This window comes from Chinchilla lanigera, unplaced genomic scaffold (genome assembly GCF_000276665.1).
Source record: "Chinchilla lanigera isolate Chin_1 unplaced genomic scaffold, ChiLan1.0 scaffold00031, whole genome shotgun sequence".
Lineage (NCBI taxonomy): Eukaryota > Metazoa > Chordata > Mammalia > Rodentia > Chinchillidae > Chinchilla > Chinchilla lanigera.
Window position 1 is genome coordinate 5,033,642 of NW_004955432.1, and position 21,051 is coordinate 5,054,692.

General features: G+C 35.9%; 2 protein-coding genes across 2 annotated transcripts in view; one reads left to right on the top strand and one right to left on the bottom strand.

The window, feature by feature from the left end:
- Positions 1-21,051, bottom strand: part of Abcb1 (ATP-binding cassette, sub-family B (MDR/TAP), member 1) — a 173,576-nt gene that overhangs the window by 121,868 nt on the left and 30,657 nt on the right. The window lies entirely within an intron of this gene.
- The window catches only part of Rundc3b (RUN domain containing 3B), a 153,935-nt gene that overhangs the window by 1,174 nt on the left and 131,710 nt on the right, over positions 1-21,051 (top strand). The window contains exons 2-4 of the mRNA XM_013515918.1: positions 4-276; positions 4,467-4,510; positions 11,202-11,317. Of these exons, the coding sequence (XP_013371372.1) occupies positions 4-276; positions 4,467-4,510; positions 11,202-11,317 (433 nt within the window). The remainder of the gene's footprint in view (positions 1-3; positions 277-4,466; positions 4,511-11,201; positions 11,318-21,051) is intronic.

Genomic DNA, 21,051 nt, shown 5'->3' on the forward strand with positions numbered 1-21,051 from the left:
GAGCGGGAGAGCGCCTGGGTTCCGTGCGCGTTACGGCAGCCGGCTGCTGGACCGGGGCCTCTGCGCGCGCGACTTCGCCCCAGCGGCCGCGGCTCGTGGCTGGGACCGTGGACCGCCGGCTCCGTGCTCTTCCTCCGCACGCACATCGCTGAGCCGCAGCCAGCCATTGTGTGCTGCGGCCGCCGCGTCCCGGCCGCTGGCAAACTAGAGCCCCGTGCCGGCCGTGCCCTGGCGGGAGAGTGGGACCGGGGCACGCCTGGCCATCGTGTCAGCGAGGTACCCAAGGGCTGCCTTGCTTCAGTGTTTTCTAATTACACGTGTAGTTTTCTTCTCCTCCAGAAGATGCACAAACAAAGGAATAATCACTAGCTCCGAGCCTAGTCACCAGAGAGTTGCTTCTTAATATGGCGATTATTTTAAGCCTTCTACCTGGGTATCTTCTTAAAGATGGAATTCTAGGCATTCATTTTTGAGGAACTTCTCTTAACTGTTGTTTTCAAATTTGTCCCATTAAACTCTTTAATCATCAGTGGTAATCAGATGGCTAGGAAACCTTTTCCTCCTTTGTAATTTATATCTATTTTTCTCGCAAAGTCTGTGTAGCGTTTTAAGTAAGCACCATGTAAATATTTGTACTAGGAGTTATACTTGATAACTTTGAGTGACTTTTTTGCTTCTTTGCTTTTAGAGACAGGGTCTTGCTGTGTAGTTCAGGCTGACATGAATTTGTGGCGATCCTCCTGCCTCAGCCTCCAAGGGTGCTGGGATTACAGGTGTGCACCACCACGCCCAGCTTTGAGTGACTTTTTTAAAATTTGGATTATTATAAATATTCGTCTGTCTGGAAGATCTGCCTCGCTGACAGTAGTGACACTACGTTTTAAGTGGTAGATAATACAGGCTCTACTATTTGTGATGTGTAGAGAGCAATCTTTAGAGAGAAATAGGCTTTATTAATTTAAATTAAGGAAAATATTTTAAGATAGATGACTAGAACAATAAGCTAGGCCTGTTGTCTTACCTTTACTTTATAGATATTAAAAAATAATTATTTTTTAAAAAATGATAGTTTCAAGTCAGATTCCAGCACACACCATGTGACTTGAAGGAACATATTTCATAAAAGCTCCACAGAGTTAAACTTCACAAAAGCAGTAATCTCACTGGCTTTTGCGTAGTGTTTCAAATTCTTCCTTGTATAGTATCTGACATTTCGTAAATATTTATGAGTGAAGAGATTCAGTGTTGGCATTATGCCTACTGCTTCTCCATTTTAATCTTGGTTGGTTTTAAATCACTTGCTCTTCACTGGTGCCCTCATCAGAGCAGTTTGAGGAAAAGAAGAGGATATATGTTTGCATTTAGTATAGGACCTAAAATACATTTCAATTTCTGGGTAGATTTCAATTTGTATATTTATTAATGTAAATAATGTTAAGGCTATTTTGCCTATCTAAATAGTCGATGGTGCATATAAATATCATCTATGTGGACTAATGGGCCTATTAGATGATCTTTGTCTAAACAACTTTTATTGTTTTGAGAAAGTCAGTATAGGCCATTTGTAGGTTTTAAGTACCTCCACCACAAATTGGGCAAAATGAACCAAAGAAGTATTTATATATGCCGCTTTACTTTTCAGAGCTACTAATTTCTGGATATTTCACCCATGTCTTTAAATGAATTCACTTTTCTTTCTTTCTTTATTTAATTTTAAAGAGAATTTTTAAAAAAATAGCAAAATGCCAACGGCATAGACAAAAACAAAAACAGAAACAGTAAGAATGATACAAGGTTTCAGAACAAAATGATAGGGATTAACAGTGGTTGTTATATTCCATATTTTTGTCTTCATTGAAGTTGAAGAGTAAGTGGAACCCAAAACATAACAATAGATGTTGGGAGAGGGAAAGAAATTGCTCAAAAGAGGAAACAACTGGGATTAGAGAAAGGAGAAAAGGAAAGAAAAAAGGAAAGGAAAAAATATATATATATACACAGAAGGATAGCTGGGATAATTGTATTGCTGATGTCTAATGGTTTATTGAAAGGAACAGTTAATGCTTAATTGATCAATTTTGCGTGCCTGTAGCAGGCAATCTGAACAACTAATTTGAAGACAATAATACGCAACATAACAACCATTGTTAAATTCCTATCATCTTGTTAGGTGAAACTCTATCCTTTATAGTTTTTTTGTTTTTCTTTTTTATTTTCTTTAATGGTTTGATTAATCTTACATACTTATATCTGGTAATCTGACCAATTTCGATGAAGATGAATTCACTTTTAATATCTCCAATCAGAGATCATTTGATATTTAAATTTGGAAGAAGTCACTTCTAGTAGAAATATAACTGAGTGCTATATTGACTTTGTCATTAGCTAATACTGTGTCATAGAACAAGCCATGCAATCTCCAATGTAATATTGGACTATGTATTTGGTTAACTTTCAGAGATAGGCCTAACAGTAAAGCAAAATGTGTTCATATTTGAATTCCTCGAAATATGAGCAGAGTAATCATGCAGAATAGCAGCTAGATGGGGCATGTGGTTTTTTCCTTGTAAATGGAAAACCTTTTTGAAATGTACCTCCCATTTTGTTACTGTTTGCCAGTGCTCTGAAAAAATTTAACAGTTCATAAAACCAAAATAAAAACAAAACCCCACTACCAAATACGATACTAGCGCTTCTATTACACAATAATGCTTTTGAGTTTAGGCACCGTCGGGTCGGGGTTTAGGTTCTGAGTCATTACAGAACTACAAATCATTTATGTTGAAAGCCTTACCACATGCAATATTAGCATAGTTTTGAATTTTGGAAGTGGGCTATTTAGATAAGATAGTCAGGAAGAAAGCTGAATTGAATTTTGGCTCTTCATGATTTTATATATAATTATTTACTTTTTTAGTAAACATTTAAAGATAGTAGACTAGAACACTTGTATGGTATCTACCGGAGCCTATAAGTACAGAGAACATATAACTGTAGGTCATTTAAGGACTCTGAATCTTTCATACTGTATTCCAAAATATTTATAGACTGACTTTGGCTCTGTGAACTAATGTTCTCTCTGTATATTCTGTATCACTCAGAACTTTGAAAAATTCATTTGTTGAAGTTTTCAGACTTCTTTTTAACTGGCATTTTTCATCCATAGAAAATTAGGTATTAGTCATTTTTCTGTTGCTAAGATTACTGAAAAGTTGATGTATTCTTTTGGTTTAAGTTGTGTTGGCAAAGAACATTAAAACCTAAATTATCTTTCAATAGATTAACAAAATTTTATGAGAAAATTATACATGTTTAATAGTTTGCATAGACATTTTAAAATAACATTTGTCAAGCTTTTAAATCAATACTGAAGAGAAGCTTCCTATGCAAATTCATCATTTTCCTGTCTTGGGAATAGAAAAGGACTCACAAGATGGATTTGAGGAGGTAATGTGACAAGTTAAGCACCGTGGAAACAAAGGATGATTTCTCAGTTAAAATACTTTTAATAACTTACGTTAGTACCTCATTTTTTCAGTGTACTCAGGAGATAAAAAGCTCATATTTTATATGTAACTATTGTTTAAGCTTATAATTCTTCCATCAGCTGTAGTGCTTTACTTATTTAATGTGAGTACAATCGTCTGCATAGATGAAGCTTGTACTTTAAGTGCTCAAATTTAAACCACAATAAATAATATTTAAAACATTTTGAATGAATTGGCTTGTATAAAAGGTTTACACATTTCTCTACCTTCTTTTGAAAGACTATGCAGAACATAATATAGTGGCTATCTATTTTTGTGAGTTTGTGTACTGTTCAGTGGCTGTTTTCAGACCTTTTGGCTAAATAGCTCTAATACATTACATGTGAAAAGTTCTGTGTTTTTACATTCTGTTAGCTTTTTTTCCTTCAAAGTTAGCTGTTGTATTTTACAACCTGTCTGTTTCTATCATCTCTTTTCTTAGCACTTCCAATCTTGACTTGCTGATCCTAATTGTTGTGAATTGGGAAATCTGATAAACTTCCATGTTAAAAAAAAAAAGGCCCAGAGGCCCGAGTTACATGAGTAAAATTTAGCAGTCTAAACCTCTTAATAGTCTGGTTGCTGAATAATTAGAAAATGTGTCTCTTGGAGATAAGTAAACCTTTACTGAATTATTATTGGCAGTATCATCCTTTAAACAATATTAAATGCCTTATTTCATGTTGCTGTTTCCTTGAGTATGCCTCATAAGTCTGTTCAGACCTTGTCCATAATACTTTCAACTACAGTTTTTTTAGTCACGGTGTATGCAGTAGATCTTTGGGTTGGGACCTTGAGTTAGATCTATTGCTGTAGAGCAAGTTCGGCATCATTTTAAGGATTCTTAGTGCCCAGCTACTAGTAGATGTTCAAAATGGACCAGCATCTTCAGCTGCCGGTCTTCATAGAATTTTCACAAAAAGTTATTTTTACCTCCAGCTAAACTGGGTTCAGATTAAGTCACAACAAATAGCAGGCATTTGGTAAGGGGTATTTATTTCAACTTCATTGCCATTTGACAAATGTCAAAAGTTTAGTTGAGAGACAGTATTCATGGGGGCATGTTCGAAGCTTGTCTGCTCTTCACACTTACAGGTTTATAAAATATATTCATTCCAAATCATCATAGGGCAGCTGCTTATATATACTGCATTGGTCTGCACTCTTCTGCCCCTATTTGCTTTTACCTCATTGTGCATTGATAACACTTTATAGGTGTAAATTGAGGATCATCAATAGAAGCAATCACAGAGAGTCTTGAAGTTATTATCAAGAACATTGCTTATTAAAAAAGTAGTTTTGTGTAGATTTCTGTGTGATAGTCTGTCTCATTTTTTTTTTTTTTTTTTGTCTTTGAGACAGGGTCTCCCTGTGCAGTTCAGGCAGGCCTTGAGCTCACTTTGTAGCCCAGGCTGGCTCGAAATTGCAATGATCCTCCTGCTTCAGCCTCCTGAGTGCTGGGATTACAGGCATGCGCCACCACACCTGGCAGTCTGTCTCATTTTAGTGCTAACAGTTTTCATACTGTATTTCTATGCAATTTATTTATATCTACTAGATACATGGATATGTAACCACAACTATATCTTCTACTTGAATGTTTCTTAGAAATTTTAGTAACATACTTGTGGCCAATCTCTACGTGATATATATATATATCCTATATGATGTCCTATATGTATATGTATATATAACATCATAATGCATTTGCCCTTATCCTTAGCTTTACTGTGTCCCTACATTTTTAATATAAATCTTATTGAGGGGCTGGGGATTTAGCTCAGTGGCAAAAGCGCCTGCCTGGCAAGCGCAAGGTCGTGAGTTCGGTTCCCGGTACCGGAGAAAAACAAACAAACAAACAAAATAAATCTTATTGATTTTCACGTGCAGGGAAGTACAAATAGCACAAGCATATTGCTCAGTGTATTTTTTGCTTCTCCCAACTGGTGGCTTTATATTTCACTCTATAGTATGTTTTGATGAATAGAAGTTCTTAGTTTTAGTTTGTAAATTTCTTTTGTGGTTAACACTGAACTGGTTAAGAAATGAATTTACTCCAAAGTAATGAAAATATTCTCCTGTTTCCTTTTAAAGCTTTATTGTTTTATTTTTTAATTAATATAAAAAATCCATCTGTAGTTCATTTTTATTTATACAGTAGGAGTCATGATTAAATATTTTCCTTAAGGCAAATCACTTGACCTAGTGCCATTGTTTGAAGCTTGTATTTTCCCCACTGCTCTCAGGTATCTTATGTACCTTATCAAGTGCCTGAGTCACTGTGGGACTGTTTCTGAATCCTCTTCTGTTCCATTGGTCTATTTGTCTGTGTTTGTGCTAATACCACACTAGCTTATTAACTATAGCTTTAAAACGTCTTGATGTTTGATATGTTTTCTAGCCTTACTTTAGAAGATTATCTTGGGTATTATTGGCCTTTTGCAAACTAAGTTTTAGGACCCAGTTGTCCATTTCCATTAAACAATCTTTAAGGATAAACATGACTTCTCCCTCTTTTTGTCTGTTCATGTAGTGAATTGTTGATTAATTTCTGCATATTAAATCATTCTGGAATAAAAACCCTTGGTTGTGCTGTATTAATCTTTCTGATGTACCTTTCGATTAAAAAAGTTAACATTTAATTTGGTATTTTTTGCATACTTATTCCTGGGAGAGATTGGTCTGTAATTTCCTTTATGACATCCTTGTCTGATATTTGTCTGTAAGATTATCTTGCTTTGTGAAACAAGTTGGGAAATGTTCTTCTTTTGGTACTAAAAAAAACAGTTCATGTAAAATTAACATTATTTCTTAAATATTTGGAATAATTTGCCAGGGAAGCATCTGAACCACAGATGGTCTTTGTGGGAAATCTTTTAGTAAGAGGGTCAATTTAATGGTGAATGAACTATTTAGATTTTCTGGTTCTTCCATCAGTTTCAATAAATTTTTCAAGGATATGTCCGTTTCATTTATACTGTGAAGTTTATTAAGGCTTTTCTTAATATTCTCTGAATATTTTTATTGTTTGTAAGATCTGTAGTGATTGTCCAGTTAACTTACTTGGTATTGGTAATTGATGTCTTCCTCACTTTTTCTACACTAGGGCTTCATACATTTTATTAATTTTTTCAAAGAATAAGTTTTTGACTTTGTTAATTTTGTCTAGTCATGGATTATTTAAAAATGTGTGCTTTAACCTTCAAGCAGTTGCAATCTTCTAATTATTTTATGTATTGATTTGTAACTAATTCCACTGTGCAGAGAACATATTCTAAAAGACTTGAATCTTTTGGAGTTTTGTTGATGCTTTATAATTTCAATGTGTTTCCTGTGCATCCAAAAATAATTATGTCATGTCATTGTTGATTGCATGTTGTATACATGTCAGTTAAGCCTTTTGTGTTGTGTCATTTATATCTTCTCTATCCTTACTAGTTTTTTTTTATATGCTTAGTCTATTTGGTATTGAGACATGTAAGATATGTTACGAGTCTACCTTTCTGAGTTTAGATTTGCTTTTCCTTCTAGTTGTCATTTTTTCCTGTGAATATTTTGTTGCCATTTTACTAGTTGTATGCAGATTTGGAATTGTGATTTCTTCTTTGTAGTTTGACTCCTTTGTCGTCATGAAATGTCCCCTTGTATGCTATTGCCTGAAAGTCTATTTTATGTGCTACTAATATAATTAGAACAAATGTCTTTAGTGCTTGTGTGGTATCTTTTTCCATCTTTCACATTCATTCTTTCTGGATTCTTATATTTAAAGTTTCCTTTCTAGGCAGAATAGAATCAAATTTTGCAATGTACCTAGTCTGATAATTTTAGTCTTTTATTTAGGATATTTAGCTCATTATACTTAATGTTATTTTATTTTAATTTATAGCTACTGTCTTAATTTTTTTCTCTTTTTCTTGCCATGTATTTTAGTTGTTATAGTTCTAATCCACAAAGTATACTAGGCACATTTTATAACTTTCTGGTAAACACACTAGGAAAATTAATGGCGTTTCTGGTAAATTACATATATTACACAATCCTCCATATTACGAAAAGGTTAGTTAAGGGGTACTTGAGGAGGTTTGGAATGCATTATGGGTATTTCCATTATTTCTTGTGGGAAAAATAGTCTTGACTTGCAACCACTTGAGTTACAACCAGCCCTTGTGAACAAAGTAAGTTCATATGCAAGGGTCCAAAGTATTTTCTGAAAGATATTTAAATGTGTGTGTGTGCATCTACATCTGTGTATACATACATATTTATATTCAATCTGTATATATATTTATATATATTAAAATTTAATTTTTATGTGAGTTTTTCAAGTACAGGAATCACATTTTATTCAGCATCTAGTTTATTTAAAATCTCATATGAGCTGATGAGATAATTTTAACTGGTGAGTAGTAGCAGTGGATGTTTCCAAACCAAGTTTGAAGGTTCAACAACCATCTTTACTAGTTTTAGGTATTTTCTAATGCATGATAGTACCTTCAACAGTAGAGTTTGTTTTCCCTTAAACAAAATTTTTCTAATTAAAATTTAATGTGGAAAAGTAAAAATATATCTTTTCCAGTCTTTGAGTAAAAATATAGTTTTGAAAAGGATAAATGTTGAATGAAATTTCATATTTTTGATACTTTCCCAAAATAATCTACTTTGTCTGTTGTCTGTTTATTTTGAGATAGGGTCTCACTCAGTTGCCAACAGTAGATTCAAAGTTTCAGTCTTCCTGCCTCAACCTCTAATCATGCTAGGATTACACGTGTTCCCACCATACCTGCATAATGTTTTTACAGATTATTAAGATAATTTTATATAGTTGCAGTTTGCACAGTTGTTTTTATGGTCCTATACCATGGTGTTAGTAAAGACTGCCTATGTTTAAAATTTTCTGTTCAGTTTTGAAGCCGTAAATGATAATAAATATAAACAAGCTCATATAAACAAATCTTTATATTTTCCTTTATATTTTGTATCCTAATTGAATAGTACAACTATCAAGCCTGTCTTGGTTACTTTTCTCTCGTTGCTGGGACAAAATACCTGACGCCCAAAATTAAGGAAAGAAAGGTTTATTTCACTTGCAGTTTGTGGAGGTTTCAGTCCATACTTGGCAGATTACAAGGCAGAGTGGCACATGGCAGAGGGCTACAGCTCAATGGCGGCAGAACACAGCAAAGCAACAAGCACTAAAAAGGGAGGAATGGGGAAGGAATGGCTCCAAGCAGCCTCTTCCCCTCCCTTACATATGCAAACTATCCACCCCAGGGCGGGTGTAGCTCTCACACCCATAATCAATCAAACTCTAAAAGCCTGCCCCATGACCACATGAGGCTTTGGGGGGACACCCAGACACAAACCATAACAAAGCCTAAAACATAAGAAAAAGTTGGTGTTCGTTTATCGTCTTACTTTTGTTTCTAATTACTTAAAGAGCTTTCATAGTTATCCCTGCTGTTTGTAGAATACAAATATAAAAGGATAGGAAGACAAAATTGTTTGTGGTGACAGATCTGTTTTGTGTAATGTGTTTGATGATGATTATGTGAATCTATATATGTATATAATGTGAATCTGTATATGTATTTAATATGTATATGAAATAATACATATTAAATATCACGGACTTTTCAATTTTGCTGTGATATTGACATTTAAACATTTCTTTCCTATTCTTGAAAGAGTAGTGCTTTCAAATAAATCAACAAGTACTTACTGAGTACAATGTTGAAGGCATTTTCCCAGGTGCTGAGGAAGATACAACACACAAAAGACCTATTTCTGCCCTGTAGGACTTTATATTCTGATAAGACAAAGATAGGTAACACAAATGACAGCAGTAAGTTAAATTGTAATTGTCTTTCAAGGGAGATACAAACTGCTAGTTTGTTCTAGGAATATGCAGGAGGATAATTTTTCACTGCCGAAATGGCATTCGAGCTGAGATTTGGATTATACATTGATTTTTGGCAGTCAAAGATGGGGTTATGTCCCAATAAACCAATTTTAAATTGAAAATATTATGTCAAAAATGAACTTAGTTTACTTAACCTACCATACATTGTGGCTTAGCATAGTCTACTTTGAAGATGCTGAGAAAACACATTTGGGTAAAATCATGTAACAAAAAGCCTATTTAGTTATAAAATGTTGAGTAACTCATGTAATTTATTAAATACTATGAAATGGAAAGCAAAATGGTTGTATGTGTACAGTTGTGCACCATTGCAAGGTTGAAAGAACAGTCAAACCATCATAAATTTGGAACTATCCATAGTACTATGCCTTCTGAGTATTTTGGGATTAATAATTTAAGTCATGTTTTGATTTTGATTTTCATGGCTGTGAGGACAAAACTATTCCAGAGTCTTAGTTTGGTCAGCAGGTAACGTCTTAGTCCTTTGAGGTTGCTATAACCAAGCATCTTAGACTGGATAATTTATAAACAACAGATATTTATGGATCACAGTTTTGAAGAAATGAGGATCAGGGTGCCAGCAGATTCAGTATCTGCTGAGGGGCTCTACAGCATATTTGGTGTCTTCTGAGTGTCCTTACATGGCAGAAGAGGTAACAAGCTCCGTTGGGTCTCTCTGCAAAGATACTAATTACAAGGCCCTCAGCACCTCCCAAACATCCCCACTCTTAACTTTTCTGCTGGGGTTTAGGTACCAGCATGTAAATTTGAGGAAGACGTGTGCCCACCACAGTATATAGACCAAATATGTAAGCTAAAAGTCTAACTGTTCTGTAATTTTTTTCCTGTTTACAGAGTGATTTTGAATAGTTTTCAGAATAAATAATTTTTTTATTTATGGAGAAAGCAGACTTTCAAAACAAGATAATAAGAGAATAACAATACATTGCATATTGTTATCTTCATAGTAGCTACTCAAGAGTACAAGATATAGGTGTGAAATACTGTCCAAACAGTATTACTAGAAACCTTTCTTGTCAGTGAACTAAGAGCAACTAGCTGTATAATAACTGTCTTAACTATTGTGTGTGTGTGTGTGTATTTTTTTTTTCCTTTTCCCTTTCTCCTTTCCCCCATCACAGTTCCCCTCTTCGGTTAAACAGTTTCTTCACATTTTGCATCTGATTTACTGGTTCAGCTTCTCATACTAGTGAGACGATATGATGTTTATACATGGGGGTCTGATTTATTTCACTTATGAGTGTGGTCTCAAGTTGCATCCATTTACTTTAAAGTCTCCACTTTGTCCTTTACAGCTGGGTACTACTCATTGTATAAAAAGACCACATCTTTTTTATCCATTCCTCAGTTGATGGGCATTTGGGTTGTTTCCAAGATTTAGCTATAACAAATTGTGCACATGGGTGCATGTATATTGCTGTGGTATGATGTTTTTAATTCTTCTAGGAAGATACCCAGAAGGGGAATAGCTTGGTTGAATGGAACCTCTAATCCTAGTTTTTTGAGGAATCTCCACACTTATTTCCATAGTGGTTGTACCACTCTGCACTCCCACCAATGGTGAGGAAGGGTTCCTTTTGCCCACTGCCCCTCAACTAATAGCCATGTTACTCATTGATTAGAATATGTGATTTTATAAAATGTAATTTTTCACATATTTGCCTTTCTCCCATTTTTCATACTTATGTAAGTGAATTAACTCTGCCTAACAGCAACAATAATTTTTTTCTTAGGTTTTCTGTGAAGACCCTGATTGATCGGTCTTGCTTTGAGACAATTGATGATTCTTCTCCTGAGTTTAACAACTTTGCAGCTATTTTGGAACAGATTCTAAGCCACCGGCTAAAAGGTAACAACATTAATGTATTATTTACTCTCCTCAAATCTTTCTTTATATTAAGCTTGAAGTTTTAGAAACCATGCAGCCTGGTGTGATCTAGATAGTGGCATGGTACATCTTGAGAAACATGAACCTGATATATCACAGAACCTACCTAATCTTTGTACCTGTTTCTCTAGAAAAGAATCTCTGGTATTAGATTTACCCTTATTTCTAGAAAGCATTAAAAAATGTTGAGACTGTGCATTGCCACATACAAGAACAAAGTCACTTTCCATGAGTCCTACAGTAAAAGTTTAAAGTAGCCCATCTCAAAGCTTACTAGTTATAAGAAGGGTGTAAGAAGCATTCCAGGCATTAAGTTTGTTTGCTTAGCATCTGTGTTCTTAAATTAGGAAACTTTGAAATATTTTTAGCAGGAAATAGGTTAAAAGTGCATAAAAAAAATATTTGACCCTGGTTTTCTTAACTCAGCAAATCTATTTATATCATAAATGTAAATCTCTTAAAATTTAAGAGAAATATGGGAGCTACATTCTCTCTGAATTCTAACTTTCAAAATTAAAACTCTATTTCTTAAAAATGTAGTTGAGTTGGGGCATGGTGGCACACACTTGTAATGCCAGCACTTGGGAGACCAAGGCAAGAGGGTTACTGTGAGTTTGAGGCCAGCCTGAGCTGCATAGTGAGTTCAAGTCCAGCCTGAACTATGTAGCAAGATCCTGTGTGAAAAACCAACAACAAAAAATTAAAAATTAAATGTAGTTGGTAGAAATCAAGAATTACATAGTATAAATTTTAAGAAAGTAAGTCTTATCATATTCAGTCTATTATATAGTTTTCAAGGGAAAACTTGATTATATTTTCACATAAACTTACCTATGTACAATCTTAAAGACATAGTTTCAAATTAATAATAGTAATCTGCTCTGTTAATATAGTTAATGAGAATCTCTCATATGTAACATTAAGGTTGGTTCTATTCTGTACTTTCTGATGAGGACATCATCCAGGTTTCATGAAATGTTTAAGTCATTTGAGCATCCTGTAGGGGAAAAGAAAGGGGTGGATTTACAGGGGAGAAAGAAACACGAATTAAATCAGCATTTTGCAGTTAAAATGGAGTCCTTAAAATCTCTGCTACCTTTGTTGTTAATGTTAATTATTTTGCATTTTCAAAGGTTTTTTCCCCTCATTTTGCTGTCCCTTGTTTCCATACTTTTCTGCCATCAATACATTACTTTTTGTGAGAAAACATAGATGCTTTCCTAAGAGCAAAAGTACGAAAGCATTTTGAAATAGTCAAAGTTGCTATGTTGTGTAATGGTTATGTTTTAAATTTTTGTATATAAACTTAAAAATTATAACTGATGAAAAACCACGTAGACTACAGTAAACACCCTTGTATCTGAGTGTCAACAAGCATTTTATCTTAAGAAAGTTACCTTGGTATGGTGTGCCACTTAACATAGTTACAAAATACATTTAAAAAACTATCAGTAGAAAAAAAAATAATGGCCACGCTGTGATTCCCACACTGAGATCAGCCAGAACTGCTGCAATGGGAGTGGACTCTGTCTACTCCTGGGTTACCATTGCCTGTTGTGCCTTACCAAAATAGATTGTGAATCTTTAGAATTACTTCTAAACAATTGAATATATGAATGTCACTTCTGAGGCGTACTAGATAAAAATATAGTTCCTAGTTGAGTTATACCCAAGATATCTGCTAATGTGACTAAGATAGTAAGAAAGCAGATACAGTTAGGTTTGTGCTAATTTTTTAAACTAGATCGGTAATTCAAAACATGCTTTTTAAAATAATTCCTATAAATTGATTTTTGTGGTAATTGTGATTGGCAGAGATACAAATCATGAAATGCAATATGACTTTTGAGATGAGTATTTTAAAAGACCCAAGTGTCTGAAATTTTGATACATTATTTTCCATTGTTAGTATTCTAATACATAACACATTTATGTTATTTTTGGGTAAGTTATATAAGTGGTTTTTTTTTTGGTTTTTGTTTTGGTTTTTCTCCGGTACCGGGAACCGAACTCACAACCTTGCGCTTGCCAGGCAGGCGCTTTGCTGCTGAGCTAAATCCCCAGCCCCTATATAATTATTTTGATAGTGTACTATCTTCACTTTAAAATTAAGTTATATATAATTTTGTAAAATTTTTATTTTACAGAAGTACAAATATAAAATGTGTAACTTCATGAGATTTTAAGATTTACTTTTCTCCAGCTCCTGCTTGTTTTTGAAGTAAAGGGCATTTGGTTTGAACACTAAATTTTCCCAGAGAAATATCAATTCTCCCTCAGACAGAACGTGCACTATGCTGACACAGGCAAAGTGAAGCACTGAGAGGCTTACCTAGATAATTCCCTCTAAAAGGCCCATTATTGAAAGAAAAGGAGGCTTTTAAGATCATAGACATTAATCATATTTGCAGTAATCCCTCAGTAAGACGACAGTCTACTTTTTCTGGAATATAGCAATAAAGTAGGAATTAGTCACAGAATATTAAAAAGGAAAGAGACCTTAGATCAGGTTTTTCTGTAATTTTTGAACTTTATCTATTCTAAGGCATACTACTTCTCTTTGACCCCCACATTTCTTAACCAATGCTCCTGCAGAAGAAGCTGGATATATCAACAGAACATTTTATTGAAGCTAGGGTGGAGAAGTCAGGCATTTTGGCTTCTCAGCAATGGTTCCACCCCACCTGCACCCTGCCCCACAACTCCATAGCAAGACTGGCAGTAACAGTGCCAAGATTCACATACTGGGAGGCAGTACTCTGTTTTGCTGTGTCTCCTATTGAAAGAATCTATTCAGCAGTATTTCTGTCTGATAGAAATAAGTCCTTTTGCTTTAACACTCTGATCTTTGGGAATTTAATAAAGAAGTCCATCACTTTTTTGGACAGTTCAAATTGCTAGATATTCTTTTTTTTCATTTTTTTATTTTAAAAAGTAAACTACCAAACAACATTGAAGACAAAATCAAAACAACACAGAACAGCATTGAAGACAAAAACAAAAACAACAAAAATGATACTTGACCTCAAAACAAAATGATAGGTATTAACAGTGGTTGCTACCTTCATACTGTTATCTTCAACAAAATTGCTCAGTTCATTAGACATAAGAATGGAAGATTGATCAAACAATACAAGATGGTAGGAGTTCAACAATCATTCTTATACACATATTGCTGTTTTCAGATCAGTCCTTCTGATTAACAGATTCAAGCAGGCAAAATTGGTCAAGAAAAAAGAAAATTTTAAGTATTGACTGTTCCTTTCAATAAACCACAGACATGAGCAATGCACCTATCCCAGCTATCTTATACATATAAATTTTGTTTTTCATTTTAAAGAGGAAAAAACCAAAATAACACAAACACATAAGCAAAACAGCATAGAAAACAATAAAAATGATACAGAATGTCAAAACATCATGATAGGATATTAACAATGGTTGTTATATTACATAATGTCATCTTCAAAATGATTGCATGTATAACCAGTTATAGGCATGCAAGATTGATCAAACGATTACACATTAACAGTTCCTTTGAATAAACCAACAGATATTACTAGTACAATTATCCTAGCTATCCTGTGTATACATATACATATTTTTTTCCCTGTTTCTTCTTTTTCCTCTCCCTTCCTTCATCCCAGTTGCTCCTTCCTATTTGAGCAGTTTCTTTTCCCTTTCACAGTATCTGTTGTACCTTTCAGATTTTATTTACTTTTTCAGGTTCTTAAAGTAGGGAGGAAATATGATGTTTGCACATGTGAATCCGATTTATTTCACTAATGAGCATGGTCCCTTGTTGCATCCATTTACCTATAAAAGCCTCTAGTTTATCTTTCTTTATGGTTGAGTAATAATCCATTGTATAAAAATACCACATCTTTTTTATCCACTCTGCAGTTGATGGACATTTGAGTTGTTTCCAAGATTTAGCTATTACAAATTGTACTGCTATAAACATGGGTGCACATCTCCCAAACTCATTCCTGGAGGCAAGTATTACTCTAATACCAAAACCAGAAAGAGCTATAGGCCAATCTCCCTAATGAACATAGATGAAAAAATTCTCAGTAAAATACTAGCTAATAGAATGCAGCAAATCATCAAGAAGATAATACACCATGACCAAGTGGGATTCATCCCAGGAATGCAGGGATGGTTCAGTATATGCAAATCAATGTAATGCACCATATCAACAGAGCCAAAGACAGGAATCACATGATCACTTCAATAGATGTAGAGAAAGCTTCTGATCAAGTCCAACACTTATTCATGATAAAAACCCTACAGAAAATTGGCATAGATGGACTTTACCTCAATCTGATAGAAAATTCTTATGTACGTGGAGCCCACTTACCTTATTGTGCTTTGATCTTTAGTGGCTGCATTTTTCAAATATGAAAAAAGATTCTATTATATAACCCTTTTCTTTAATTTTTTTTCTTTCCCCAGTTAGATATTCTTAGTTCCTTACATCTTTTGCAACTACCACAGTCTTAGTTATTACTCTGGTTTATCACTGATTTGTCTTAAAGTATGGTCTTCAGGACAAGTGTAAAATACTTCATGTAGGTGAAATTGTGTATTACTCAGAACTACACATTGATTTGTTTTGATTCCTACATCCTGTGTTTGGTTCACATTGAAATTGAGGGCAAGCAAAATCTCCAGGCTTTTTAGAATTTTAACTACAGCCTATCTTATTCCAAGAAAAGAAAGAAAAAGAAACTAACCAGTGATGGTAAACATGTATATGCATTGCAGAATTAAGAAACTTAGCAGTTGGTTAGTAGAGGCAGGGTGTACTGAGGATGGGAGTGAGGCCACTATTCCATTCTAGATGTGACCATTGCACAAAGATGCTTAGAAGGAAAGGAAAAACATGTTTGTTATTTTTTGGTTGTTTTTTTGGTACCGAGAATCGAACTCAAGAGCTTGTGCTTGGTGGGCAGGCGAGGAAAAACATGTTTGGGAAAATAGAAAATGCCAACATTGGTTTTGTGCATTGAGGCAAACAAGGTAGATGAGAAAGAAAGAGCGAAGGAAAACAGAGAAATGAATAGAGTTTAAATAGGAAAGGAGACTGATTTCCCAAAACAGAATAGGTTTAGTCAAAGTTAAAATGATAGTTTCAAAAAACCTGATTCTTTGTTGTTTATATAGAAAAAGCAGTCTTTTTAAAAAACTCATTGTTGGGGCTGGGGATTTAGCTCAGCGGCAAAGAGCGCCTGCCTGGCAAGCGCAAGGTCGTGAGTTCGGTTCCCGGTACCGGAGAAAAACCAAAAAAAACAACAACAACAACAACAACAAAAAAACACCTCATTGTTGTATCATGATTTGTCACTTTCTTGCAGTGTAATTCATCTGTCACTGAGCTACTTAAATTTTTCATTACTTATCAAAAACTATAATGTAATGAGTCAACTATAAACATATGTATTTAATTACATTTATTGAGTGCCTAATATATCATATACTGTTGGAGGTTTCAAGCAGACTTTCTGAATAAAACAATCTATGCCCACACAACTTCTGTCAAATGAGGAAAAATATGCAATTTAGGAGTTCTACTTCTGGGAAGAGGAAGTTGACATACTTTTCTGTAATTCTCCCAATAAGTGAAACCAAAGATGTTTGATGTTATGTATAATACAAATACAAGAAGACTCTGAAAGAGAAGAGAAAAGAAGAAAGACTGATTAGAGCCCTTAGGAATGGTGCAATACTAAGATCTCTGGATTTTCTTTTTGCCTCAGTCATCCCAAACTGGGTTCTGAATGAGCCAGGAACCTGTACATGTCAACAGGCGCAGAAAACAAAACTCCTGAAAGAAGCTGTTCTCTAACCAAAGGATCAGGAAAAGTGCAGCCTGGCAAGACAGAAAACATTCAGACAGTATCTTTCCTACCTTAGTCACATACCACAGAAAAACTGTGACACCACCTGTTCTTGGAGAGGCTACCTGGGGAGCTAGAATTCTGTCCTTACAAGGCTATAACAGATGTCCCATTATTACCGTTAAGGTGGAATTAAAAGGGACAAAACATGGATGTGGAACTTCTTCCTTCTTGGCTGATCATTATCCAGCCCCATTTATTGATAGGCACTGTTTTGGATAGCATGAACTTCCACCTCACCCAGCAGGGGGCTGGGGATATAGCTCAGTGGCATAAGCGCCTGCCTGGCAAGCACAAGGTCCAGAGTTCGATTCCCGGTACCAGGAAAAAAAAAAGAATCACCTAGCAGTAATTAGGTGCCACTTCCCAGACAGTTGGGATGGTGTCATGAGGACCTATTTGAGAGTTTTATATTGTCACACAACAGTAGGAGGCTGTCCCCGGTGCAGTGTCAATGGAGACCACGTGGGAAGCCAGGATTCCTACCCAGCAGTAATGAGGAATCTCCCTTGGGTGTTATTGGAGGCCAGTTGGGAAACCTGTACTTCATCCTCCATTTGGCCAATATGAAGTGTTCTTTCCCTGTTCCACTTCCTCCCACCCCCACGTTTTCATGCAGGAGCAGTATTCTAAAAAGCCAGCTAAGAAGCCGGGTGAAGTGGTGCATGCCCTAATCCCAGCACTTGGAAGGGAAGCTGAGGCAGGAGGATTGCTGTGAGTTTGAAGCCAGCCTGGGCTGCATAGTGAGTTCAAGGCCATCCTGAATTACATAGTGAGACCCTGTCTCAAAACAAACAAACAAAAGCCAACTAATGTAGAATGTTCAAATAAGAACCAGGGTCTCATAATATGAGCATTTCCAGATTTTATTTGAAAATCATTTGTCATTAATAAGAACCAGGAAAGTCTCAGATGTCAACGCATATGTCAGAGATGTTAGAATAAATGAGAAAAATTTTAAAGCAGCCAAGATTAAAATGCTTCAAAGAACAATTACAAGCACTCTGGGAACAAATGGAAACATACAAATCCTCTGCAAAAAAAATTAAAATTGCAAAGAAGAACCAGCAGAAAGTTTATTGCTACAAAAATACAAAATAGAAAGCTCAGTAGGTGGACCCAACAGGAAAATGGACACAGGAGAAAAAAGTAGTGAGCTGGACGACAGAATAATAAATTTTCCAATCTGAACAACAGAGAAAAATCAGATTTAAAATGAATACAGCCTCAGGGACCTGTAGGATTATAACAAAAGATGACTTTTGTCATCAGAGTTCTTTGAAGGAGAGGAGAAAGAAACTCAAAAGATATAATGATGGAAAATTTCCAAATTTACAAGAGAAATAAACACATAGATTCAAGAAAGTGAGCACACCCCACAGGAAAAAGTGTAAAGAAATCCATGCTAGACACATACTTAAACTTGTCAGAGATAAAGACAAGAAAAACTATTGAGAGTAGCCAGGAAAACAATAGGTGAGAAAATGGGAAAGTAAAGGTCAGCAGCATGTCCTAGCCTCTCAGAACCTGGAATTGACACACTGAAAAAAATAATTTAGGAAGAGAAATAAAGAGCTCCAGAAATCAAGAAAGAGCTGACAGGAAAACTATAAGTCACAGAAAAATTGGAGAAATGAAAACAGTGCAGAGCAAAGAATGAAGCAGTGTGAAATGGTAGCCCTGGCTTTTGGGAGGGAGTCTAGGAAGTTACAAGGTCAGCTCAGAGAGGGTCAGCAGCTCCAGAGAGAACAGACTGGCAGTGCCAGCCCCAAGAAAAGCCCGCGGTTATGGTAGTCTACAAATGCAGTGACTCCTCCACATAACAGGCTAGATTTCAACAAGAAATCCATTGCAGCACCTGCCATATTTGGGAGTGATTAGTTTGGAACCATTTGGGGAAGGGGATTATTAAGACCCAGCAACTCCAGGAATGACAAGTCGCAGAACAGCTGTGCTTCAGGGTTTCTGGCATCACCCTACCACAATGACTGGTTTGGAGATGGCCACAGCAGACCAGGGTGGAGATAGTTACACAGCCCCTGAGAAGTGCAGGCTGGAAAGGCCGTGGTGGTCCTGCTCTCTGTAGTGAGAAGCGAGGCTGGCTTTGTGTAGTTTTGGGAGGGCATTAAATCTGAAAGAGCTGGCATTAAGTCCAGCAGATCACTTGACCCCACCCACGCCTCATTGTGCACTTCTATCACAGAACTTGGTGATCTGCTTGCTTCCCCAAATGCCAGTGTGATTAGGGATGTGCTTCAGCTTGGATGATTCCCACATCTGTAGGTGTATGACAGAAGGGTCTCTGAAGCAGGAAGGGCACTGTCTTGGTTACTTTTCTCTAGTTGCTGAAACGAAATACCCAACACCCAAATTAAAGAGGGAAAGGTTTATTTAGCTCACAGTTTGTGGAAGTTTCAGTCCATACTCTGCTGGCTCCAAGGCAGAGTGGCACATGGCAAAGGGCAGCAGTTCATGGCACAGGAAAATAGCAAAAGCAGCAAGACCAAAAAGGGAAAAGCAAAAGCAAACCTCTTTCTTTCCCTTCTATGGTATGCAGGCCCCAGAGCAGGTGTAGCACTTATGTCTATAATCCCAGCACTGGACCATGAATCAGTCAAAAATTTTAGAAGCCCGCCCCATGACTGCATGAGGCTTTGGGGGGATATCTTAGACACAAACTATAATAGGCACCTCACAAGCCCACAGGACCTAAAGGTAGGTAGAGACAGCAGTGACTTGGAACCCCAAAAGTCATTGGAGTGAATACAGCCCTAAGGTAGACAAATACCATTGACCCTGCCCAGCAAAACAGATGGGGCAGGATTCAGCATTCCCAAACAAAAAAAGGGGGTTGAAAGCAAGTTAGGCCCTAGTTGTGGCTCACTGTCCCTCCCCTGAAGACTGTGAATAAAGCCCTGATCACACAGAAACTATCAAAGAATCAACAGCTGGGATCTCATCTTACTAAAAAGCTTTTGTACAACAAAAGAAACCACCAACAGAGTGAAGAGACAACCCAAAATGTGGGAAAAAATGTTTGCTAGCAGTTCCTCAGACAAAGAGTTACTATCAAGAGCGTAGAAAGAACTCAAAAAAATTAGGCCTCCCAAATTTAAAGACCCAATGCAAAAATGGACATTGGACATGAATATACACTTCTCAGATGAAGAAATACAGCAAATAAACATATGAAAAAATGTTCAATATCACTGATCATTGGAGAGGTGCAAATTAAAATAACACTGAGATTCTATCTCATCCCAGAAAGAATGGCTATTTTCAAGAAATCAATCAATAATAAATGCTGGAGGGGATGCGAGGCAAAAGGAACCCTTCTCCACTGTTGGTAGGAGTGTAGAGTGGTACAACTACTGTGGAAAATATTGTGGACATTCCTCAAAACTAGGATTGGAGGTCCCATTTGACCCAGCTATTCCCCTTCTGGGTATCTTCCAAAAAGAATTAAAAACATTATATCACAGCAGTGTATGTGCACCCATGTTTATAGAAACACAATTTGTAATAGCTAAATCATGGAAATAACCCAAGTGCCCATCGACTGAGGAATGGATAAAAAAGATGTGCTCATTTTATATAATGGAGTACTACTCATCCATAAAGAAGGATAAACTGAAGTTTGTAAGTTTTATAAGTAAATGGATGCAACTCGAGACCATACTTACAAGTGAAGTAAACCAGATGCATGTGTAAACATCATATTGTCTCCCTGGTGTGAGAATCTGAAAGAGTAAATAAGATGCAAAATGTACAATAGATATTGTAAAGTGGGAAGAA